General features: G+C 40.8%; 1 protein-coding gene across 6 annotated transcripts; it reads left to right on the top strand.

Annotated features, from left to right (window-relative positions):
• Positions 1 to 6512: 6512 nt before the first annotated feature.
• On the top strand, positions 6513 to 24044 carry hnrnpr (heterogeneous nuclear ribonucleoprotein R). Of its 6 annotated transcripts, XR_010007557.1 has the most exons (14): positions 6513 to 6638; positions 9026 to 9183; positions 9455 to 9573; positions 10122 to 10229; positions 10341 to 10454; positions 10973 to 11149; positions 11300 to 11435; positions 11629 to 11834; positions 12020 to 12169; positions 12371 to 12492; positions 13277 to 13910; positions 17816 to 17882; positions 20355 to 20453; positions 23772 to 24044. XR_010007557.1 is itself a non-coding variant. In XM_062987960.1 (12 exons), the coding sequence occupies exons 2-11, from the start codon at positions 9030 to 9032 to the stop codon at positions 13881 to 13883; spliced, it is 1893 nt and encodes a 630-aa protein (XP_062844030.1). In that variant the 5' UTR covers positions 6513 to 6638; positions 9026 to 9029; the 3' UTR covers positions 13884 to 13910; positions 23772 to 24044. The 6 variants fall into 6 exon arrangements, 3 of the variants coding, with proteins under 3 accessions (XP_062844030.1, XP_062843777.1, XP_062843888.1); XR_010007570.1 differs by lacking the exon at positions 17816 to 17882; XR_010007575.1 differs by lacking the exons at positions 20355 to 20453; positions 23772 to 24044 and adding an exon at positions 19069 to 19309.
• The last annotated feature ends 1432 nt before the right edge of the window (positions 24045 to 25476 follow it).

Raw genomic sequence — 25476 nt, 5'->3', positions numbered from 1 at the left:
TATCTATTTATCTGGGTCCTTTCTGTGTGGACGTGGCATGTTCTGATTCCTCAAGAAAGTTGAATTACTTGCATGGCCCTAAAAATTAAGATAAGATAAGATAAGATAAGATAGTCCTTTATTAGTCCCACAGTGGGGAAATTCACATTGTTGCAGCAGCAAAGGGATAGTAAAGCACTCAGTACAAAATATAGACAATAAAAAGTACAATGTATAACAATAATAATAAAAAAGTCAGGAAAAACTCAAAACAAATAATGGCACTTGGGGAAAATATTGCACATTGTAATAATTTCACATGGGGAAAAAGTTGCACATTGTTATGAACGATTTAAAGTGTGTGTGTGATCTGCCGGGAACAGTGCTGGTTATACAGTCTAACAGCCGCAGGAATGAAGGACCTGCGATACCGCTCCTTCACACATTTGGGGTGAAGCAGCCTGTCGCTGAAGGAGCTGCCCAGTGCTGCCAGAGTCTCATGCATGGGGTGGGAGTCATTCTCCAGCTTGGCTAACATCCTTCTGTCTCCCACCACCTGCACTGGATCTAAGGGGCTCCCCAGGACAGAGCCGGCCCTCTTAATAAGTTTGTTCAGTCGCTTCCTGTCCGCTGTAGAGATGCTGCTGCCCCAGCATACCACACCATAAAAGATGGCTGATGCCACCACTGAATCAAAAAAAGTCCTCAGGAGTGCCCCCCGCACTCCAAATGACCGCAGTCTCTTGAGTAGGTAGAGTCTGCTCTGACCTTTTTATAGAGTGCGTTAGTGTTAACTGACCAGTCCAGTTTGTTATTGAGGTGAACACCCAGGTACTTATAAGAGTCCACTTTCTCAATGTCCATTCGCTGGATGTTCACTGGTGTTCACAATTTCCTGAGATAAATCCATTTAACATTTTAAGGGAATTTAAAAATTGCAAATACATGACCTTTATAACCAGGTAGAATTTACGATGAGCTGTAAATAATAAGTTAAAACAACCATGCTCCTGCAAATTCTAACCATAGATGCCTTCAAGCATTTCATAACAACTAAGTTGCTACAAAAGTAATGGTTATAAATCCATACTTTTATTAATATGAACAGTTATACATTAAAACACATTGTGTGTAAAATAAAGCAATAAGCCACGAGAGGCCGTGCATTACTGTGATTTTATCACGGGGATGACGTTTTTGGCACGACGCGAAGCGGAGTGCCTAAAACTTCTTTCCCCGTGCTAAAATCATAACAGTAATGCACGGTCTCGAGTGGCTTATTGCTTTTATAAAACGGCGGTCATCATAAAATATAATAAATACAACAATGTTTAATTCATAAATGTATTTATTGTGTATAAACTTACAATAAAGCATTCTTCCGCGACGCAAAATAGTTCGATTAACAGTGTTGCTAGGCAACATGAGGGCGAAAATAACATTAATTTTTTCTATTCAGTGGCGTATTAATATGGAATGATGTGAGGTGGTCATAGGTGTGCGTTTATCGGGGATTTTACAACGGCTTCGAACGCGGCTCAGCCAATCAGATTTTAGGACCAGAACTATCCGTTTTATAATCAGTGTTTTATGCACTAGTACAAAATGTAATAACAAAAACGCATGCCATATGCTTATTTCTACCCACAAGTTTCTCAAACATCCAAACGTGCTAATTAAGCACCCTACCCACCCTGAGCATTGTCTGTTCACACTCCTGTTTTGCAAACAGTATATACAAAGGACTTAACTTTTCTGCTCACAGGTTATATGGACCTGTGAACGATTTTTCTTCACTCCCTCTCCCCCATCAACTTCAACCAGACACTTAACTCAGCCTTGTATTTTAACTCTATATGAAGAGTTTAATCAAGCGTGTCAGAACCCTAACTCCACCCGGTTGTAAGCTATTTGCATTACAGTTGTTGATTTGCAACACAATACCTGCTATTTTCAAACACGTTCACACATAGTTTTGTTACTGTGTGATTTTTGTCAACCGGTCTGATGAATTGTGACTTCTCCAAAATTATGTGGACAGCCAGGCACATGTGCATTTTTAACCTGCAAAGTAGATGGCACCAGAACCTACTGAAAGACCTGCTGGTAATGTCCTGGTACTAGATACCACAGGACTCTTTCAGATGTTTCTTTTGGCAGATCAGACATGTTTTAAAAGCAAATTAAGTGCCTGGTCCAAATGTTCTGGCTCATTACAAATATCTAAAATTAGTAGAAGTGGATTTGCCAGTATCTATCAGTATGGCAAGAACTATAAATAGGGATGAACCCTTTTAATTTTGAGTATTGTATCAGAGTAATAATTGCCTAAATGGTTTATATATAAGCATGCATACACATTGCTGCCTGTGTCTTTTTTACTTGGTAAACAAAAGTCTGCAGATATTAGGAAATAAAAAACAGGATGAGTACATCCCTAATTATAAGTGAATGAGCACTGTGCTCGACACATATGCAAACGTACACTAGGTAGGGAACTGTAATGGCCTGTTTGCATCCAGTTTGGAAATGAACAGACAAGTGGGCAAGAAACTGGAAAATCTAATGTGGAGTAGCTCTAGCCTTTGCCTTCATAACAGCTATTTATTTGTATAGTGCTTTTTTACAATGGACATGGTCTCCAAGCTTAGTGGTGAGGTACTGGACTAGTGATCAGAAGGTCACAACTATAAGTCGTTTTGAATAAAATTGTCTGCTAAATGCTGTAAATGTAAAGCAACTTTACAGATTTCAGATCCAAAAGCTCCTGATGAGCAAAAATCAGGGCAAAAATTGTGTAGTGTGAACTAGCCATTAGGGGCAGTTGTAGCCTAGTGGTTAGGGTACTGGACTAGTAATCAAAAGGTTGCTGGTTCAAGCCCCACAATAGACAGGTTGCACTGTTGGGCCCTTAAGCAAGGCCCTTAACCCTCAATTGCTTAGATAATATACTGTCACAGTACTGTAAGTCGTTTTGGACCAAAACAAAACCCTCGACAGCTTAACTTTTCTGCCCACAGGTTATATGGACCTGTGAACGACCTTGGACCTTTTCTTCACTTCCTCTCCCTGATCAACATCAACCAGACACTTAACACAGCCTTGTATTTAAACTCTATATGAACAGTTTAATAAAGCGTGTTCTGTGATCGGAAGAATCAGAATCAGATTTATTGGCCAGGTATGTGGATACACACAAGGAATTTGTTTCCGGCTGATGGTATCTCTCTAGTAATGGTACGATACAGTGTACAAGCAACGTATACATTAAACATTAAACACAAAATCACAAAAATTATCCAAACTATAAGATTATATACACACAATATACAGATATGTAATTTAGCAGCATCTGAAATATTTACAAAACAGTAAAGTGCACAACATGTAGGATGAGTACTGCAGTGTAGTCAATTTGGCAGCAGATTAATATTTTTACGCTTACGTGTTATGTATTATCAGTCATTTATTTATTTAGTAGGGAGATCGCCTGTGGGAAGAAACTGCTTTTAAATCTGGTGGTTTTAATGTGGATGGATCTATAGCGCCTGCCGGAGGGGAGGGGTTGGATAAAGTAATGTCCAGGGTGTGAGAAGTCAGTGATAATTTTCTCTGCCCGTTTCTTGGTTCTTGAAGTATACAAGTCCTGGAGAGAGGGCAGAGGAGCACCAATGATTTTTTCAGCTGACTTCACCTGTCGCTGCAGTCTGTTCCTTTGTTGTGTTGTGGCTGCACCAAACCAGACTGTGATGGAAGTGCACAGAACTGATTCGATGGCCGCAGTGTAGAATTGTCTTAGCAGCTCCTGTGGCAGTCCCAGCTTTCGCATTTTCCGCAGAAAGAACATTCTCTGTTGGGTTTTCTTGAGAGTGGAGTTGATGTTATACTCCCACTTCAGGTCCTGGGAAATGATAGTGCCCAAAAACTTGAAGGACTCCACAGTTGAAACAGGACTGCTGGAAATTGTGAGTGGGAGCAGTGCTGGTGAGTGTTTTCTGAAGTCCACTGTCATCTCTACAGTCTTGAGCGTGTTAAGCTCCAGGTTGTTCTGACTGCACAAGTGCACCAGCTGGTCGACCTCTCGCCGGTAAGCAGATTCATCTCCGTCGCGAATCAGACCAATGATTGTAGTATCATCTGCAAACTTCAAGAGTTTCACAGATGGGTCACTGGAGATGCAGTCATTGGTGTAGAGTAAAAAGAGCAGTGGTGAGATAACACTTCCCTGAGGAGTACCAGTACTGACCGTCCGAGTGTGAGAAGTGACTTCTCCTAGCTTCACCTGCTGTGTTCTGCCTGTCAGGAAGCTGGTAATCCATTGACACATGGCAGGGGGCACAGTGAGCTGGGAGAGTTTGTAGGAGAGAATTCCAGGGTTGATAGTGTTGAAAGCTGAGCTGAAGTCCACAAACAGGATCCTTACATAAGTCCCAGGGCAGTCGAGGTGTTTCAGGACGTAGTGAAGGCCCATGTTGATTGCATCATCCACTGACCTGTTAGCCCTATATGCAAACTGCAGTGGGTCCAGTAGGTGTCCAGTGGTTTCCTTCAGATGGGCTAGCACCAATCGTTCAAATGACTTCATGACTACTGATGTCAATGCTACCGGTCTGTAGTCATTCAGTCCAGTTATGGAGGGTTTCTTGGGGATCGGGATGATGGTGGAGCATTTGAAACAGGAGGGAACAACAGACAGTTCCAGGGATCTGTTGAAGATACGTGTAAAAATTGGAGCCAGTTGGTCAGCGCAGGCTTTGAGACAGGAGGGAGAGATGTCCGGGCCTGACGATTTCCTGGTCTTTTGTCTCCGGAAGAGCTGGCTGACATCTTTCACACCTATCTCAAGTGTAGCCTGGGTGACTGGGGGGGAGGGTGGTGGTGGTGTCAGAGATGAAATAACAGATGCAGATGAGGTGGGTAGATTGATGGGTGTGAAGTGGTCACTTTCAAACCTACAAAAGTAGTCGTTGAGGTCGTCTGCAAGGTCTTTATTTGCATCTATGGGTGGGGGAGGTTTCCTGTAACTGGTGATTTCTCCAAGGCCTCTCCACACTGTAGCAGGGTCGTTGGCTGAAAAACGTTTTTTCAGCTTTTCAGTGTAGTTTCTTTTAGCCACACTGATCTCCCTGGTTAGTGTGTTTCTTGCCTTGTTGTACAGGGCCCTATCTCCACTCCTGTAGGCGTCCGCCTTGACCCGACGCAGTTGTTTGAGTTTGGGTGTAAACCATGGTTTGTTGTTGCTGTATGTGCAGAAGGTTTTAGTTTGCACACACACCTCTTCACAGAAACTGATGTAAGATGTTACAGTGTCCGTCAGTTCATCCAGGTTTGCAGCTGCAGTTTCAAAAACAGACCAATCCGTGTGTTCAAAACAGTCCTGTAGTTCTAGTTTAGCCTCTCTGGTCCATTTCTTTACTGTTTTAACTACAGGCTTAGACGTTTTAAGTTTAAGTAAGGTGCCTTTTCATCCTTTTTAACTTGTGGCAACAATTAATCTATTAATGAGCATTGGTGGCTTAGTGGTTACTGGACTACTAATCAAAAACTGGTCACTACATGAAATGGTTCGATCTCGCCTCAAATTGTGCATGAATGGTACTGCTAGCTGTGAACTGTAAGTAAAGCATCATGTTTCATTTAAAAGAAAACAAATCTGGTAACCAAAAACCGAAACAGAGATTAAACTAAGATAACTAACTAATTCAATAATTTTTACCATTAAATAACATTTAAACTGTGAAACATGGCTTTTAGTGTGTGAGTGCATGTGAATGTGCTTGCTTTGTGCACTGGTGCGCAGTCATGTTGAAACAGGAAGGGGCCATCCCCAAACTGTTCCCACAAAGTTGGGAGCATGAAATTGTCCAAAATCTCTTGGTATGCTGAAGCATTAAGAGTTCCTTTCACTGGAACTAAGGGGCCGAGCCCAACTCCTGAAAAACAACCCCACACCATAATCCCCTCTCCGCCAAACCCTCAACTCAACTCAACTCAACTTTATTTATAGAGCACTTTAAAAACAACAACAGCTGTGACAAAGTGCTGTACATAGATAATTATAAAACATAAAACAAACACTAGAAACAATGAGAAGTCTCATGCTGGATTGAAAGCCAAGGAATAAAAATGGGTTTTAAGACTAGTTTTAAAAATAGCCAGTGAAGAGGCCTGTCTAATATGGAGTGGTAGGTTGTTCCATAATTTAGGGGCAGCGATTGAAAAAGCTCTATCCCCAGACTCGTCCATCGGATTGCCAGACAGAGAAGCGTGATTCGTCACTTCAGAGAACACATCTCCACTGCTCTAGAGTCCAGTGGCAGCCTGCTTTACACCACTGAATCCGACGCTTTGCATTGCACTTGGTGATGTAAGGCTTGGATGCAGCTGCTTGGCCAAAACAAAACCCTGGACTTGACTCTTTGTACTCCAGTTCAGCAGGAGGCGGTGTTGTGAGTGATTGCAGTAGGAGTGTTTAGGGGTAGTGTGTGGGGTGTGATTTGGGACGGAGCCACGCCCTTCTGCCTGACCAGCGGGAGGAAGCGGCGCCGTTTGAGAGACTGTGTGGCGGTTCAGCGGCTCAGTGTAACTCACCCTCCTCATCTGGAACATCTGTTTCTTCCTCTGTGTGCGCGCCGCTGGAGCTCAGAGCAGAACCCTGGGTGTGTATCGGTTCTCTGGCTGTATCTCTGTGAGTTCGGGGTGTTTTACTGGCTTCTTGTTGTTTGGCGGGCCGACTGGTTTGAATTCTAACAAGCTAGGCCTCGGATTGTTAGCCGCCTTGCTAGCGCTGCTGCAGCTTCTTTGTTTAAAACCGACCTGTTAGTTTTTGTTTGTGTTGGATTATTTTGCAACAAAAGAGTAATGTTTTATATAATACACTTTAGGTTTTGTTGAGCTGTGCGTGTGTTTGGAGTTTTGTTTGGTAAGTTGAAGCGTTAGCTTGCTGTGGCGCTGGAACGACTTTAGTAGGGGGCGGGACGCAGCTTTCTCGTAGCATGTTTGGCTAACCAGTTTAGCACTTAGTATATCTAATTTTTTAGCAAAATGTAAAAAACCTGTTTATTAAATTGTGTTTTACTTCAATTAAAATATAAATGTTGCGTATTTATAAACTATCTGCTGGTGTTGGTCGCTTCAACAGCTGGCTAGTAATACACGTTACTATTGGTAACCGTTGCGCGCAACGTGTGTTTTCAGCCCCGTTAAACTCTTTTATTTGTTAAACATATTTATTTGTTCAGCGAACAGTAAATTAAATGAAGCAGGTGTATTTTTGTTCCAATTTATCTACATTTTTATTCTAGTTATAACCTAAAACAGGGCTTGTTTGGTAGGTGTTAGAAAACGTGCTTTTGTTTGCCTTGTTTGTTCGAGGGGGCGGGGACGCTATTGTGTGTGCGCGCCCGCGCGTGCACGCGTCTCTGATAGCTGCATTTGTTATTGATATTATTATTATTGTTATTATCAGTTTGCACAGTAATTGCATAAAGCAGGGATGATAAAAGAGTTTGAAAGGAGTTTAAAAATAAAGACAATTCGCATTTATACAGTTTTATCCAGGTGCAGTTTGATTTTCTAAGCATAGGTGAGGTAATACATACTATACAGTAGAATAGAATCTTTATTGTCACTATACACAGGTACAATGAAATTTTGTATGGTATTTCTCCAATAGAGGTAGTAGCAGCAGTATAAAAAAATAGTAGCAGTAAAAACCACAAACAAATATTTATAGGGAAGAAGCTTTTTGACAATGTACACTTTTCTATTCGTTTGTTGATTTTAATCTATATAGAAGAAACATAAACGTTGACTGGATTGGAACTGTACAAATAACAAAATACAATATTCAATAATTTTAAGAGATAGCAGTGACATTTGGTTGATTTTAATAGCAGAGAAGGGTGTACAGTGCAAGAGTGTATATGTATATATTTTTAACTTTATAAATATTGGAGAGGTTCAAGGTAAGACAGATATAGATATCCTTTATTTGTCATATATACATATACAGATACAGGTGTACAGTACAATTAAATTCTTTCTTCACATATCCCAGCTTGTTTGGAAGCTGGGGTCAGAGCGCAGGGTCAGCCATCGTACGGCGCCCCTGGAGCAGACAGGGTTAAGGGCCTTGCTCAAGGACCCAACAGTGGCTGCATAGCAGAGCCTGGATTTGAACCGCCAATCTTCCGGTTGATAGCCCAAAGCTCTACCCACTGTCCCTCAATTGGACCGACAATGTAATTTTGACCCTCCCAGACTTGGAGGTACATGAACAGTTGCAGGCAAAATTTGTACATTTAGCAGACGCTTTTATCCAAAGTGACTAAGAAACAGAGGGTTAAGGGCCTTGCTCAGGGACCCAACAGTGGCAGTCTGGCAGTGGTGGGGCTTGAACCAACAACCTTCTGATTACTAGACCAGTACCTTAACCACTAGACTAAGACTGCCCAAAATGTCTTTTCGAGGTTCATGATTTGCCATTATTAATAGTTTTATTTTGACAAATACAGCGTCAACAGGTTCTCATCAAATATATTGTTGTGCTGTTATGAAAATATTGGCTTTTATTTTACTGTTACAGGCTGTAACATTAGTCCCTGGGTTTCTTTAAGACAGTCCAAAACAACCTTATTTACACATTACAAGTTTCTTAGCTGTGCATCAAGTAAGGGAGCTGGTAAAACATGCAGTAGCTTAGAGTGCAAGGTAACTTAATGTGAAATGTCCTCTTCAAGACACCACTACCCAGTTGTCTTGATATTGTAGCAAGTAGTCTGTCTTAGTAACTAGTCAATATTACAAAAATAAGTCTCGTAGCAATTCTTGAAGAGTTGTTTTTAGGGTGTAAAAAAAGGTCAGTGTTTGGTAACATTGTAATATTGTTGGTGGCACTTGCACCTTACCCTATTTTTCTAGTCACATTTAAATGTCTCACATTCGTTTGAGCCATTCAGAGGTGGACTTGCCTGCTTGTTAACTAGTTATTTAGTTTTTTGCTAAACTATACTCTTTTGACCAGCATCTCTTTTTCTTCTTTTAGTGAAATGGCTGCTGAGGTGAATGGCAGCTCTGCTCCTGTTAAAGAAGAGGAAGAGCCCATGGATGTCTCGGCCGGACACTCCGAACACTACCAGGCTCTTGTTGATGCTGGGCTTCCACAGAAAGTAGCAGAGAGCTTGGACAACATCTTTCAGTCTGGTAAGCTGTAACCAAGACTATACGTAACCCTACCAAGATATTCTGGTTTTAAAATGTATCTTCTACAGTCGTCTGGAAGACAAACCTTGGCTCTTCATACATAAAGCAAAGGCAAAGTCAATTGGTCTACACGACTCAAATATGTTGTTTTATAAATGTTTTATGTTTGAAAATTGTAGACAGTCAGTCTTATTTTTTGTGTGTTTTAACTGTTGTGCACTCAGTGTTGATATGTCATATCTGTGTATGTAATTTTTGTGTTGTCCTGCAGGACTGGTGGCATTTGTTGACCTGGACGAGAGGGCATTGGACGCTCTGCGAGAGTTTAATGAAGATGGAGCTCTGTCTGTACTGCAGCAGTTTAAAGAGAGTGACCTGTCCCATGTCCAAGTGAGCATTTACACTGTTATTTTTTATTATTTTTATTTTCTTACAACTTTACATCAACACATCTGCAAAACTTGCATGAAACCGCTATGTGATCTACAGCCACTCTTCTCACAAAGCTTCTCACAAGACTTGATCACCACTGATGTTTGTCAAGAAAACCTCAAAATGATGTTCCGGTTCATTCCCAAGCTGTTAAGTGGGGCTTACGTCAGGGCTCTGTTCAGGCTACTGGTGTTTCTCTTTAACCCCAGCGTTCTTCATATGTACAGAGGGCATTTTCTAAACTGTTGCTGCAAAGATGGAATAATATACTTTTCTTTACATAAGTGATTTATTACGCCTGTTAATAATTGTTATGGCTGAAACACATCACTTCAATAATTAAAAGGGTGTTCCAATATATCTGTCTATGTAAGGTGTGGTTGTGTGTATGTATTGGATTTGGTATTATTCACAGTATCAGGCATCCTTTGGATAAGATGTACTACCATATCAGCATTATTTTCAGACTGAAAGGGTGCTCTAAGTGTTTGTGTGATGTTTTACAGAACAAGAGTGCTTTCCTGTGTGGTGTTATGAAGACGTACAGACAGAGGGGAAAGCATGGCAACAAAATACAAGACACTACAAAAGGGCCAGATGAGACTAAAATAAAGGTAGAATGTGCATCATTTATGTTAAGTAAAAGTGTAAACTGTCTTTACTGAATGAAGTGGGATGGTCCTTAATGTCCATCAGCTGTGCTATAATCATCTACGTGCACATAGGCATTGCTGGACAGGACTGGCTACACTCTGGATGTAACTACAGGCCAAAGGAAATATGGTGGTCCACCTCCAGAGGAAGTGTTTTCGGGCACACAGCCAGGCATCGGCACAGAGGTAACCCCTTCTTATTCCACTCTATTTTTCTATACAGCATGTGTTATCCAGAGCGACTTACAAAAGTGCTTCCATAGTGAACATTACTTTACTCTAGTTTAAGTAAACAACAGTCAAAGAACACAAATCTGCTAAAGATTTGTTAGAATTGTTTTTTTTTGCAAGAAATGAATTAGAGCGTAAGTAAGTACATGTCAGCTTAAGTGCTAAGTAAAGAGGTGGGTTTTAAATCGTCTTTTGAAGACTCAGATGTTCGGACAGACAAGGGAAGTTCGTTCCACCACTTGTGTACAAGTACAGAGAAGAGCTTGATGCTTGTCTTCCTTGAGTTCTGGGTGGATTGACGGATTGATCAGAGTACTTATGTTTGCTTACTAATTAAGTATAAAATGTACAACAGTAAATTATTATTAAAGGCAGCTGTTTTTACCCTAAGTGATAACATGCATTCATTTAATGTTTTATTATGTTAATAGAAACTGACCGATTATTCTTTTTTTTACTGTGTACACATGTAGGTGTTTGTAGGAAAGATTCCCCGGGACTTGTATGAAGATGAGTTAGTTCCTCTGTTCGAGAAAGCCGGGCCAATTTGGGACCTGAGGTTAATGATGGACCCTCTGTCTGGACAGAATCGTGGCTATGCCTTTATCACTTTTTGCAACAAAGAGGCTGCTCAGGAGGCTGTCAAACTGGTGAGTGTAAACACCACACTACAAGATCAGCACTGTCACGTAGCCGCTTACCATCCCACAAGAAAGTGGAACAAGACTTTGTCTTGGTAGTTCACGGTTTTAAACTTTTGAAAAGATTTTCAGTCATTTGAAACGTTTTCTCTCTTGCAGTGTGATGATTATGAGATCCGACCAGGGAAGTTTTTGGGAGTCTGCATTTCCGTGGCCAACAACCGCCTGTTTGTGGGATCCATTCCTAAGAACAAGACCAGGGACAGCATCCTGGAAGACTTTGGCAAAGTGACAGGTTAGGACCTATAGTCACCTTATGTTATATTAAATCATTGAAATTTATAACAAGGACTTTGACTTTAATCTTAAGAAACTGACTTTTATTTTTCCGTCAGTGTATCCACAATGAATGGACCCTATTCTCTATGCATTGTATGTTTTGGTGTATGTATATGGTGGTTGTATAATTTCACTCTACTTTATCTCAGAGGGTCTGCAGGAAGTGATTCTGTACACACAGGCAGACGATAAGAAGAAGAACAGGGGTTTTTGCTTTCTGGAGTACGAGGATCACAAATCGGCAGCGCAGGCTCGTCGCCGCCTAATGAGTGGCAAAGTGAAGGTGTGGGGCAACCCAGTCACAGTAGAGTGGGCTGATCCTGTTGCCGAACCTGACCCCGAAATTATGGCCAAGGTGGGTCAAATGAAAGAATGCAATTGGGATACTGTGTAGTGTGTTTTCCATCCATTAATCTTTTAATCCATTAGAAAAATGTTAATGTAATAATGTCATTCCATTTTTTTTGATGGTATTATTGAAACTATAATGATCTAACAATTTTTCTATTTGCTAAACTGTTTTGGATTTTTTCTTTTCAGGTTAAGGTATTGTTTGTCCGTAAACTAGCTACTTCTGTCACAGAGGAGATGCTGGAGAGTTCTTTCTCCCAGTTTGGGAAGCTGGAGCGTGTTAAGAAACTGAAAGACTATGCATTTGTCCACTTTGAGGAGCGTGACGCTGCTGTAAAGGTATTACTTATTATTTACCGTCATCCAAATTCTGAAATGGGCATACGCAGACTTCAAAGTTCATTATTTAACAGTGTTTTTATGTATTTAATCTTCATGTTAGAAATGACAGTATATCAAGAAGTGCCTGTTAAGGTTCAACTGTTTAGGTTGTGAGTTGCATAGGCAGACTTTATAGAATGAGGTGTTTATGTTTGTCAGGCTATGGAAGAAATGAATGGCAAAGAGTTGGGCGGAGAGAAAATCGAAATAGTTTTGGCCAAGCCTCCAGACAAGAAGAAGAAGGAGCGACAAACTGCCCGGCAGACCAGCAGAAACACAGGGTAAGTGTTTAAACTCACAACATGTCGGAGGACGAGCAGAAGACACACAGGGTACATGTTTAAACACACATGTCAGATTTTTTTAAACATGAGGCTAGATACCCAGCTGGCACAGCAGATTTTAGCTAGACCACCACTGCTGAGACCTGGATTGTTTTTTTTTAACAGAGTCTACACAGGCAAAAATGACTGTGTCTGAGAAAGAGGGTGGTGTCCCAAATTGGCATAATTTTAAAGCCTGCTGTTTAAATATTCTATTTATGCATTTCCCATTTTACTCTTAATGTACAGTAGTTGCATTCAATTACCCAGTTGCATTACGCTTCCTTTCTATTGATGTTGACCTTCACTCTGACTGAGGAGAGGCGTGACTGACACATGCCTCCTCCGTACATAGTAGCCGACTGCATTTTTCACCTGCATGAGGCAAGTTCGTATGTGGATCAGCTTTGTGTACAGAGAAACGCACCCCGATCCTCATTTTCCTACGTCACTGTGCAGTATTTGCATCAGTTATGAGGAATCCTCTCTGGCACTCTCACTTTGAACAACAAGCCAATTGTTGTTCGAGTAGGCGCTCAGCCTGCTGGTAGCGGAGCTGAGATTCGAACAGACGAGTTTTACCGTGGTGCCACCTGAGCACCATAATAATTATTTATTTAATAATTAATTTGTCACAAAAATGCATTTGAAAATGAGATGAAAGTTGTAACCTGCGTGTGTTGTAAAGACTTTCCTACATGGTCTTTCGTGTACATTTTGGTCTTTTCTCTCATCTGTGCAGGTACGATGAATATTATTACTACCCCCCACCACGCATGCCGCCTCCAAGCCGCACCCGTGGGCGAAGTGGCCGCGGTGGCTATGCTTACCCGCCCGATTACTACGGCTATGAAGAATACTACGACGACTACTACGGCTATGATTACCTTGACTACCGTGGTGGCTATGAAGATCCCTACTACGGCTACGAAGACATGTATCCAGTAAGAGGGCGCGGGGGTCGGGGAAGCCGTGTTGCTCCTCCTCCCAGAGCACGCGGGGCTCCACCGGCTCGTGGCAGAGGTGTCTACACGCCGAGAGGAGGAGCCCCTATGGGGCCAAGCCGGGGAGGACGCGGCGGAGGACGAGGCGGCCCCTTCCAGATGCCCAGGGGCGGGCGTGGCAACAGGGGCGCCCGTGGCAATCGCGGTGGCAACATTGGTAGCAAAAGAAAGGCCGACGTGTTCAATCAACCAGATTCGAAACGCCGCCAGATGACCAATCAGCAGAACTGGGGGTCGCAGCCAATCGCCCAGCAGCCGCTGCAGCAAGGGGGCGACTACTCCTACAACTACAGCAACGACGGCCTGGAGTTCTCCCAGGATTCCTACGGGCAGCAGTGGAAGTAGATCACTCGCGCATCCACCCCAGAAAAGGTATTTGGCAACACTAAGAAAATGATCTGTATAAATAAATAAATAAAACTGAATCACATCACCACCACACCGTGCTTTTTTTTTTGGAAAGCTATTGATTGGCCAGCAGTGTTTGACTTCTATTCTCCTTCTCCCTCTGTAGAACATGTCTGACACAAAAAGGACACGTCCCAGAATTGGCTTCACAAATCCTGATTGGCTGAAAGTACGTTTTGGCTGAAGACGAGAATGTATGCGTTCCTCCTTGTAACCCCCGATTGGTTTGCTCTCACACACACGAATGACTGGAACATTTTTTCTTAAATCATTTTCCACTTTTATCCCTTCCATTTGTTCTTTGTTTTAAAAGCAGGCAATGAACATTTTAAAGAAACGAGGACTTTTGACGTCTAATACAATAATAATAATAATGATAATAAAAAAACAAAAAAACAAGCAAAAAGTCTGAACATCTTAAATTTTTTGAAATGGTCTTGATGAAAGTTCATGTCCAAACGCTCAACCCACATGTCCCCCATACTGTACACCCTCCTAATACCTATCCCCATCTCCTCTTGCTGACTCTCTCTTTTTGTGATTTCTGCTAGTATCGTAGAGTCTTGCTTGTAAATAATGCTAATCAGCTAGAGCTTCAGTTTCATTTTTGTTTTCTTTCAAAAGTGGAGATAAGAATCCACTGGGAGAAAGAAAGAGAAAAGAAAACAAAGTTTTGTAGCTGGAACTATTGTTACGTGTATGTTAAGCATTTCTTGAAGTAGCTGAATTGTGTTTTTTAACACCTGATATAACAACAAACATTTTTTTTTTCTTCTTTTTTTCTCGGATTTTGCTCGGTAGGACTTGGTTTGGCTCACCTTAAGAGCCGTGACGGTTTGTTCTTTGATGTTTGTATTTATGGCTTTTATGTTTTTGATTGGTTTCAATAAAAACTCATCAGAGCAACAGAAATTGGTCCAAACACTCACATGTTTTTATTATAAAATAACGTGCACAAGCAAAACACATTTCATTCCAAACCAGAATTTGACACGCACTCTATGGCCAAAAGTATGTGGACACCCATCATTCAAGTTCAGGTCGCTTAGCCACACCAGTTGCTAAAGGTGTAAAAATCATATAAAAAAATGATACAATTACTGAGCACTTGATTAGGTCTACCTGTCTGATAGGTACATTCGTTGATGCATTTATAAGCCTCACCCATCATACAGATAACTATACAGAACTTTGCATATATACAATTACTGACTGTAGCCCATCTGTTGCTCTGTCACCCCCTTAATACCTATAACCCCTGCTGTATTTGAGTGATGGACCATTCTCAATGACATTAAGAGGGTAATAACATAGTAATGTGTTGTATTTGTTTAAGTGTAGCAGGTGCAGCAGTGTTGTTGGGGTGTTTAAACACCTCACTGTTAATTCAGTGGTTAGAATAAAAGACTAGATGAAAAACATTGTGCATGAAAAAAGGCTTTATTTTCTAACTGTACACCTAACCAGTCCAACAAGTTCAACCAAGTTTAAACAGTGTTTTAAAATCCCAACAACACTGCTGCACCCGTTAAACTCGTACCAGCACACACGCTATCGTGTTATTACCATGTTAGTGTCATTTCCGTGCCAAGAATGATCTGCCAACTAAACATTATTTGGTCAGTGGGAGTACTATGAGGGTCTCTGTTGATTAATAAATAAGATACAACGTGGTGACGGAGCACTAAGCAACACAAATTTAACTTGACATACCAGATAGGTGAATCTAATAAAGTTCTCAGTAAGCGAATAATTGAACTTTGTTTCAACAGTTTGAAGAAGGCACTGTTTGATACTGCACATAGCAAGGTCTATAAATATGTAATGTAACTAATTTGGTGTGGAGGAGTTTCAGTGGTCTGTACAAAGCTTCGACTTAAACCAAGCTGATACTATGGAACATGGCTTGTAAGCAAGGCATTCTTGTCCAAAAGTCTCTACATTCTTGTCCTATTTAGACAGGAATGTAGAGACTTTTGTAGCTGCAGGTGGGTATTCTGTTTTTTGCCAAATGGGGATTAAAGTGAAAATGATCTGATTATAAATTATGGCTTTTACCATGTTCTGCGAACTAAGTTATAAACTTAATCCCCGAGTAGTGCTTCCTTAACCAGGGGCTTCAGTGAGCTCCCAGAGAGTTGCTGTTGGACTGCAAGCTGGGCTGTTATGTTTATTTTCTCATGCTCGAACAGATTAAAAAAAATGTAACCACATCAACACACCTATCATAAAGTCTCCTGTTTTTTAGATATTTATCTTTGATCCAAATGAACACTAATTGGTTTTACTGTTTTTGGAAGCAGATTACATTTATTCATGACTTAGTTTTACATCAGTCCATATAAAGGGCTTCAGAATCTAACTGGTAAAGCACTTTGAATAAAATAAAAGCTGAAGATTAATTTCTGGATCTGCTGATGCTCAGACAAAATATTTTAAATATATATCATATTTACAAACCTTATTTCCAGCACTTTTTGTACATTGCAAACAAAACCTGTGATTCGTTTCTTAAATCTCTATTAAACTGAAATAAATTCAGAGAAAATATTTCACCCTTTTCACTGACCAACTTAAGAACGTATTTTGTATATATACTGCTCAAAAAGTTAAGGGAACATTTAAATCACACATCAGATCTCGATTCCAGTTGACAATCTTTTTCTATGTACACAGTGTAGTTTGTTGAGAACTAAATAACATAGAATGAAGTCCAGTGACAACAGAACCCAAAAATAATCAACCAATTGAGAGGCCTGGATTCAAAATCACACTGAAAATCAATGTCAAAAATGATCATTAATTAGTAGTCATTAGTGTTCATGCACTCCCGATGATGTTCGGGCCGGCTCCTGATGAAATTCCGTTCCACCCGAGATGAACTCTGGCCCAGAAAACTTTACAGTGTTCTTTGTGTGAATGTGGTGAACTGCTTTCTCTTGCAGTTTTTGATGCACAGCAGACTGTGTTTTGTGTAAATGGTTTCCTAAAAGATGCCCTAGTTAATGTGGCTATACCCATCACAGTGGTGTGACGGTTTCTTATGCAATGCTTAAAGTTAATTGGTTCTTGTCCATGTTCTTCATGGACAAAGATTTCTCCAGAGTTAATAAGTATTTTTATTATATTGTACAATTAATGAAAAATCTAAATGTTTGTAAATGGTGCATTGAGAATTCCTTTATGACTAACTGTTTGGCACAAAGTGATGAGCCATGTCCCATCTTTGCTTGCAAAGACTGGGTGTAAAAGGAGGATCCATCAAAAGTTTAATTATGATATCCGCACACATTGTAGAATGATTTAAATAGTGAACCTTACATATTGTAACTTTTATTTTTGTGTGTTGCAGGCATCAAATTTACTATTTGCATATATTTACAAAATACAGTTAAGTTGGTCTCAAAAGACATTGGAAATCTTTTTATCGTACCTTAAATAAAAGTTCAAGTAAATGTTTGGGTCCATGAAAATGTTTCAAATGTTTTTAAGTTATTTAAAGCACATTTAATGAAATGTTTTCCAAAATGAAATCTCATATTTATATATCTAGCTTATTATCCAGCTGTTTGGCACAAAGTGATGAGCCATGTCCCATCTGCACACAGACAAACTGACTTAAGTATAAACGGTGTGCTAATATTTTATATGCCTTCTACTACCTTCAGATTTGCTGAACTTTTTATTATGGGATTATTTTTGCTTGCTTTGAATCAATCTTGCTTGCATTCTGCTTAAGCACAGTCTGTCTTGTTGATCTGATCTGCCCCTCTTCAGTATGTGGTAAGTAATGAATGTTTCTGCTGCTGTCACCTCCAGTGTGGGTATGTGTTGATAAGTGTTTGTCCCTTTGTATCTGACTTATCCAGGTATCGGAGCGAGAGAGACATGTGGCTAGCTTGAGGAACACACCAGAACTGTGTTCTTCCCCAGGGGGTGAGCTGGTCTTTCACACTCTCCTCTCTGTCTCTCTCCCCTTCTCTTTCCTGTCCTTTACTATGGTATTCGGGCAAAACCTGAGCTAGACAGCTTTGGGGTAAATAAATGACTAAAATACTAAATAGTGGTCTTTCACAAATTAGTACCACTTCATGATTACCTTTGAGACAGTGTTAGACAAATACAGATAACAGTGACTTTCTCAATCTATAGGTATACATGATTTCTTTCTACTGTTACTGTTAGGGGTCACCACAGTGGATATTTTTACTGCATATTTGATTTAGCACCATATTCATGTCAGATGCCCTCCCTGATGCAACCCTCCTATTTATCCAGGCTTGAGTGTACACTGATGTGTGTCCCACCAATGGCTAGATTCACATAACGCCATGTGACTTTGTATAGGTGAGCTCAGCCCAGAATTGAAATCACAAGATGAACCCCTGAATCTGAGGCTCTGCCGTTACCAGCAGTGTGTCTCCTACTATTATGCCACATGGCCTCACTACAGCAAATAAACATCAATTGAGCATAAAATGTGCAAACGTTTGTTCCCTGTAGAGGATGTGCGATGGATTGGCATACTGCATTGCGCACAGTGATTCTGGAGGGGCTGGACCATAATAAAACGGTGGTACAACATGATTATGATGAGAGCATAATTCAGTAGAGGACTAAGCAGCAGTAAGTGCAGTAAGAGAGAAGATGCAAGTGCACATGTGGTGCTGATATCGTGACCATGAGAAATGCAACACACTGGGGGGGAAAAGTTTTAAGACTGTTTTATCCTGCTTTTAATTCATATGTGCATTAAAGAAATAATATGTGTATAGTACAGAAGGGCAGGCCATAAATGGCCCACGAGTCACAGGTTTAATACCCCAATCTTAGCCATTAAATTATAGTGTGCAATTTCTCTACTACAACGCTTTGGACTCTTCAGAGGCACAAAATCAAATTTCTGAGAAATCTCAAGACATGCACCAAAACACACCCTGACTACCATACTGTACATATTGGTAATGACAAATACACAGCTATAGTAGTGTGATATCCTAAAAGATTCATCTAAGATATAAATTAGATTTATATTGAGCTATTAAATGCCTTACAAATAATAAAGCTGAATAGTTTGTCTATCAATTTGCTATCAATTTTTGGCCACTTTTATATTTTTCAGGTAGTGTGGGTGCCGCACAGCAACATGGCTCTGTAAAACTTGGAGTTTGGCAGTAATGGTTTTCCCACACTTCAGTATGAATTGGGCTACTAACAGCTGCAGATAGCTCATGTTAATTATTTGTAGACGTGTTGGAATTAGATTGAAATTAAACTTCCTAGGGAAGTAAATAAGTTTGCTGACCGTGTGGATTATTTGATTTTAATTGTGTTGATTTAACCAACATGGACAAGATGTTTGTTACTATTCACCAAGCACCTATCTGGTATGTACATATGTTAATTTTATAAACTAGACTTACTTAAATTTGGGTCCACATTGCCATATGTTCCATAGTTGCTCTGTACATTGTCATAAAAAAAAAAAAAACTGCTTTGTTTCCAAAAACAAGCTGAAACGTGGACTCATCTGACCACAGCATACATTTCCACTGTCTTTCACTCCATCTGAGATTTGCTTTCAGGTTGCATTTCTTGTTGCAACAAGGTGACAATGTACTCCTAACCCCATATGACTGTATTTATCACAATGGCATTACAGTTTGTCATGCAGTGTGTTGTCAAAGCTTTTGAAGGTCACGCACACTCAACAGATTCCACCGGACTTGTTTAACACAGACTGAGATTCCTACAATATTATGCACAGTGGTGGTAAAAGACCTGAAATATTTGCAGTCTTGCATTGTGAAATATTCCTTGACCTGATTGACAATTCTCTAACAAAGTTTGGCACAAAGTGCGGAGCCATGACCTGGACTGAGCCTTTTTTGGATCTACTTTTTATACCAAATCCTGATTTCTTCACCTTTTATAGGTTCACCTGCTTATTGTGAAATGTTTCAAAACAATACAAGTTGAATATTTTTATTTGCCTCTGTTCCAAGTTTTGGTTGAGTGTATGGCATGAACAAATTCAAAATTTACAAAAAAACATTGTCATTTCTTTTTTGCTGTTGTCACTTAAATAAAGGTTTAAAAGAATTAACAAATCATATGTCCTAATTTTATCCCAGCTGGAAATAAGGTTTGTATGTTTCAGTTAGGCGTACCTGATAAGGTGCTTGGTGAGTGTGTGCTTTGTGTTTAAAATCAATATAGGTTTTATTTAAAAGAATTTGACACCATATAGCTACATAAAATGTGGAGTATTTCCTATGTAATACTTTTAGGGGCAGCTAATTTTTTAATAAGCAAGACTAACCAAGTGATTGGACCAAAATGTTAATTCATAATAAAATAACTGAATTAAAAACTATTAGTTGTTAATGATATCTGTGGTAATTTCAGTACTGAAGGTCACAGAATGCTGCGTTTATGTATGGAAATGATCTCCAGGAAGCCACCATGTCGTTTCACATGGGAGTTGTATACCCGCTGTATGTAATGGTAAGGATTTTTTTTCTGTTATTTTGTGTTGTTAAACTAACATTGACTAACTGTAATATTTGCAAATAACCAGTTACCTGCATTAGTTTGCTTTTTTTTTTTTTTTTAAACCCTGTGGTGCTATGGAGGATGCATGAGCTGACCTGCAGCCATCCTCGGCCACTGTGGGTGCAAGTGCATTTGGTGAAATAAATACACCGATCAGCCATAACATTAAAACCACCTCCTGGTTTCTACACTCACTGTCCATTTTATCAGCTCCACTTATCATATAGAAGCACTTAGTAGTTCTACAATTTCTGACTAGTTCATCTGTTTCTCTACATACTTTTTTAGCCTGCTTTCACCCTGTTCTGCAATGGAAAGTAGGTATTATTTAGGTGGTGGATCATTCTCAGCACTGCAGTTACACTGACATGGTGGTGGTGTGTTAGTGTATCAGACACAGCAGCGCTGCTGGAGTTTTTAATTACCGTGTCCACTCACTGTACACTCTATTAGACACTCCTACCTAGTTGGTCCACCTTGTAGATGTAAAGTCAGAGACGATCGCTCATCTTTTGCTGCTGTTTAAATTGGTCATCTTCTAGACCTTCATCAGTGGTCACAGGACGCTGCCCACAGGGTGCTGTTGGCTGGATGTTTTTGGTTGGTGGACTTCTCAGTCCAGCAGTGACAGTGAGTGGACACGGTATTTAAAAACTTCATCAGCATTGCTGTCTGATTGTCACTGCAGTGCTGAGAATGATCCACCACCTAAATAAGAGCAGGTATTATTTGGGTGGTGGGTCATTCTCAGCACTGCAGTGACACTGACATGGTGGTGGTGTGTGCTGGTATAAGTGGATTAGACACAGCAATGCTGATTGAGATGGACACCTCACTGTCACTGATGGACTGAGAATAGTCCACCAGCCAAATATATACAGCCAGCAGCGTCCTGTGGGCAGCGTCCTGTGACCACTGATCAAGGTCTAGAAGATGACCAACTCAAACAGCAGCAAACTCCAGCAGCGCTGCTGTGTCTGATCTACTCATACCAAAACACACACTAACACACCACCACCATGTCAGTGTCACTGCAGTGCTGAGAATGATCCACCACCCAAATAATACCTGCTCTGTGGTGGTCCTGTGGTGGTCCTGGCCAATGCAGAACAGGGTGAAAGCAGGCTAAAAAGTATGTAGAGAAACAGATGGACTACAGTCAGTAATTGTAGAACTACAAAGTGCTTCTATATGGTAAGTGGAGCTGATAAAATGGATAGTGAGTGTAAAAACAAGGTGGTCATAATGTTATGCCTGATCGATGTACTGTATGTCCAACTAAAATATAGCTAGCTAGAAAAGATGAAACCATAGTTCAGCTACCATACAGTACACTGATTAGTTAGGTAGGTGTTGAATGCAGCAAATATAAATACACAAGTAACTTTAATAAGAGCTAAATCATTAGGGCCAGACAACTGGGTTGAAGTATCAAAACAGCAAGAGGTGCTCACAAGCAGCCGTGAGTACCCACTGACACAAAATGGTGATAGGTTTCTGAGTTGCCAAGACTCATTAATGCCAGTGAACAAAAAGGCTGTGGTGTCTGTCAGTACAGACCAGCACAAGGACTGCTGTGGTATAAATTGAGTGGGTAAAATGTGTGGGTCTGTGCGGTCAGTCAAGGTGTCCATGCTGTCCACAGTCAAAAGCACTTACATATGTGCATGCAGGTATTATCTGCAGTCTATTATACTAGCCCACCACTTGTGAGATCCAGGTTCGAATCTCAGTGGTGCTATCCGCCAGCTGGGCATCTACACAGGGGGTGGCCGATGCCCTGCGCTGCATTGCCACCCTGTCCAGGATAAAGTGGTTAATAAAAAAAATAAAGTCCAGTTGTAAGTTTTTGACATTGTAATTGCCGTGGGTGCAGTCACTACATTCCCATGATGTGTCAGGGATGGATTCAGTGGATCCATGCACGTAAAGTGAGTTCCCTAAAGATTTGAAAGGTTTGGTGTAGAGCAACTGCAGTGGCCTACAAAAGCCCTGACCCCATTGAATACGTTTGTGAGGGTGGCACAGTGGCTCACAGCAAGAAGGTCCTGGGTTCGATTCCCAGGTGGAGCGAACCAGGTCCTTTTCTCCCTGTGTCTGTGTGGGTTTCCTCCAAGAGCTCTGGTCTCCTCCCACAGACCCACATGCAAGTGAGCTGAATTGAAGACAGAATTGTCTATGACTGTGTTTGACATTAAACTTGAACTGATGAATCTTGTGTAACCAGTAACTACCTGTCCTGTCATGAATGTAACCAGTCCGCTGCATAATTGGCAGTGCCTGCATGAAGGGATAACCGGACTATGTGGACGGGGTCTTCAAACGCTGTGTATAGACGCTGATTGGCAGATAGAGGCGCCTGTGCAGAGAGCATGGGTGGAAAAGGGTTCCGTTAAGGGCTGCGCACGTCAGAGGGGCCGTGAGCAGCAATATACCCTCCTAAACTGCAAAAAATCGGGGATCCCCAGCAGCGGAAGACAAATTGACTACACTAAATTGGGAGAACATTGTAGAAAATGCATAAAACATAATAAAAAATACAATCAAATAAATTAATAAATAAAATGTCTGTGATGCACTTTTGACTGAATAGACTCAAATTCCAGACATACATACATCGTTCCAAACGGATAAAGGCTGCTGTAGCTGTGAAGGGAGGACCAACTCCATATAAATACCCATCAGTCTGGAATGTGATGTCTAACAAGCTCATAACAAGCTCAGGTGTCCACATACTTTTGGTCATACAGTGTATGTTCTGTTTCTTCTGCACTGATGTGCATTTGATTATTTAATGTGCTTGATAGGTGGCTGAAATGGGTGCATAAATACGCTTTTGTGCTTCAGTGCTGTGATATTTGAATCAAGTCACTTCTGAGACCTGAGATCAGGTCCGCTGCTGACTGCAGTAGAACAAAGATTTACATTTACGTTGTCGGCATTTAGCAGATGCTTTTATCCAAAGCGACTTACAGCACTGTGACAGTATATTGTCTGAGCAATTGAGGATTAAGGGCCTTGCTCAAGGGCCCAACTGCAGCAACCTGGCACAGGTGGGGCTTGAACCAGCAAACTTCTGATTACTAGTCCAGTACCCTAACCACTAGGCTGTGGCTTGCCCAACAGTTATGGGTCTCAAACAGTTATGGGTCCCACAACTACATTTTTACCAGTCATGTCGCAGAGGTTACAGATGTTGCATAAGCATGTAGAGCAACTGATGAAACATTTGCTAAACTCTTTGTTTACTGATTTTTTTTTCTTTTGCAGGATGAAAGCAGGGCTTTGCTGGTCAGCTGACTTTTCTTCAGAGAGGCAGAATGTGGCTGCATTACTGATGGAGAAGAAAACAAAGCCGCACTTGTATGTCACTCGAGAAGACACAGCTCTAATTGTATATCTGAGCAGCTCTCAGACAACAGACAAGTCAGCTACCTGTAAAAATGCTTTTTTAATCAAGTGTGTTTTTTATAGATTTATATGGACATGAAATTCCTGGGGGGAAAAAAAATAACAATAAAATGTTTTAAAAATTTTGTAAAATGTTTTAAAGACGTGTTCATTTATGCTCTGGGTTGGCTTGGCTTGACTGATATACCTCCATACTGCACATTAAAACATATGGATGAAAGCATGTGGACTCCAACATAGCTTATCCCATTCCAAAACCATTTGCATTGATATAAACTTGCAGTGGTCTGTTGTGCAATCCCACCACCACTTAGATCAGGGTTTGAATCTCAGTGTTGCTATTGGCTGGCAGGGTATTACACAGACCTGATTTGACTTAAAGAGAAGACACAGCTCCAGTTGTAAATCTGAGCAGCTCTCAGACAACAAACAAGCCTACCTGTCAAAATGCTTTATAATGTTAATCGAGTTTATTTTATAGGTTGTTCAGTAATGGGGGAGAAAAACAATAAAAAGGTTTTTAATTTCATAAGATGATTTAAAGAAGTGTTTGTTTATGCTCTGGGTTTTAACCTAAAAAAATGATTGTAGACTCAACATAGTTCAGCATCCCATTCCAAAACCATTAGCATTCATATAAACTTGGCTCAGCGCTTGGGTGGCGTAGTAGCTTGTTGCGCTGTCCCACCACCACTTGGATCAGGATTCAAATCTCAGTGTTGCCATCAACCAGACATGACTGGCTGTGTTTAGGGTGGCCGAAAGCCCTGCCTGCCCCACAGCTGCCTGGTTGCCATTGTTGGGCCTGTTAAAGGCCCTTAATTGTGAGGTGTACCTAATAATGTGCCAATTAGGTATTTATCTATATGGCCAGTGGTAGCATATAGGTTTAGGTAAGATTGTAGACAACCAAATCTGTTAGGTTGCCACTGTTGGGCCCATAAGCAGGGCACTTAACTCTTAATTAAATGGATTGCATTCACTACTGCTATACACCGATCAACAATAACATTAAAACCACCTCCTTGTTTCTACACTTACTGTCCATTTTATCAGCTCCACTTACCATATAGAAGCACTTTGTAGTTCTACACTGACTGTAGTCCATCTGTTTCTCTACATGGTTTGTTAGCCCCCTTTTCACCCTGTTCTTCAATGGTCAGGACCACCACAGAGCAGGTATTATTTAGGTGGTGAATCATTCTCAGCACTACAGTGACACTGACATGGTGGTGGTATGTTAGTGTGTGTTGTGCTGGTATGAGTGGATTAGACACAGCAGTGCTGCTGGAGTTTTTAAACACCTCACTGTCACTGCTGGACTGAGAATAGTCCACCAACCAAAACATATATCCAGCGAACAGCGCCCTGTGGGCAGCGTCCTGTGACCACTGATTACATCACAAAGATGACCAACTCAAACAGCAGCAGTAGAAGAGCGATCGTCTCTGACTTTACATCTACAAGGTGGACCAACTAGGTAGGTCAGTCTAATAGAGTGGACAGTGATTTAGACACTGCTGTGTCTAATCCACTCATACCAGCACAACACACTAACCCACCA

Source organism: Trichomycterus rosablanca, chromosome 1 (genome assembly GCF_030014385.1).
Source record: "Trichomycterus rosablanca isolate fTriRos1 chromosome 1, fTriRos1.hap1, whole genome shotgun sequence".
Taxonomy (NCBI): Eukaryota; Metazoa; Chordata; class Actinopteri; order Siluriformes; family Trichomycteridae; genus Trichomycterus; species Trichomycterus rosablanca.
The sequence above is the reverse complement of the archived record's forward strand: the minus strand, read 5'-3'. Positions and strand labels throughout refer to the sequence as shown.

Coding starts and splice junctions, on each gene's coding strand:
- hnrnpr (XM_062987960.1), top strand. CDS start 9,030: ATGGCTGCTGAGGTGAATGGCAGCTCTGCTCCTGTTAAAGAAGAGGAA. Junction 9,184..9,454: donor GGACAACATCTTTCAGTCTG/GTAAGCTGTAAC, acceptor GTTGTCCTGCAG/GACTGGTGGCATTTGTTGAC. Junction 9,574..10,121: donor GTGACCTGTCCCATGTCCAA/GTGAGCATTTAC, acceptor GATGTTTTACAG/AACAAGAGTGCTTTCCTGTG.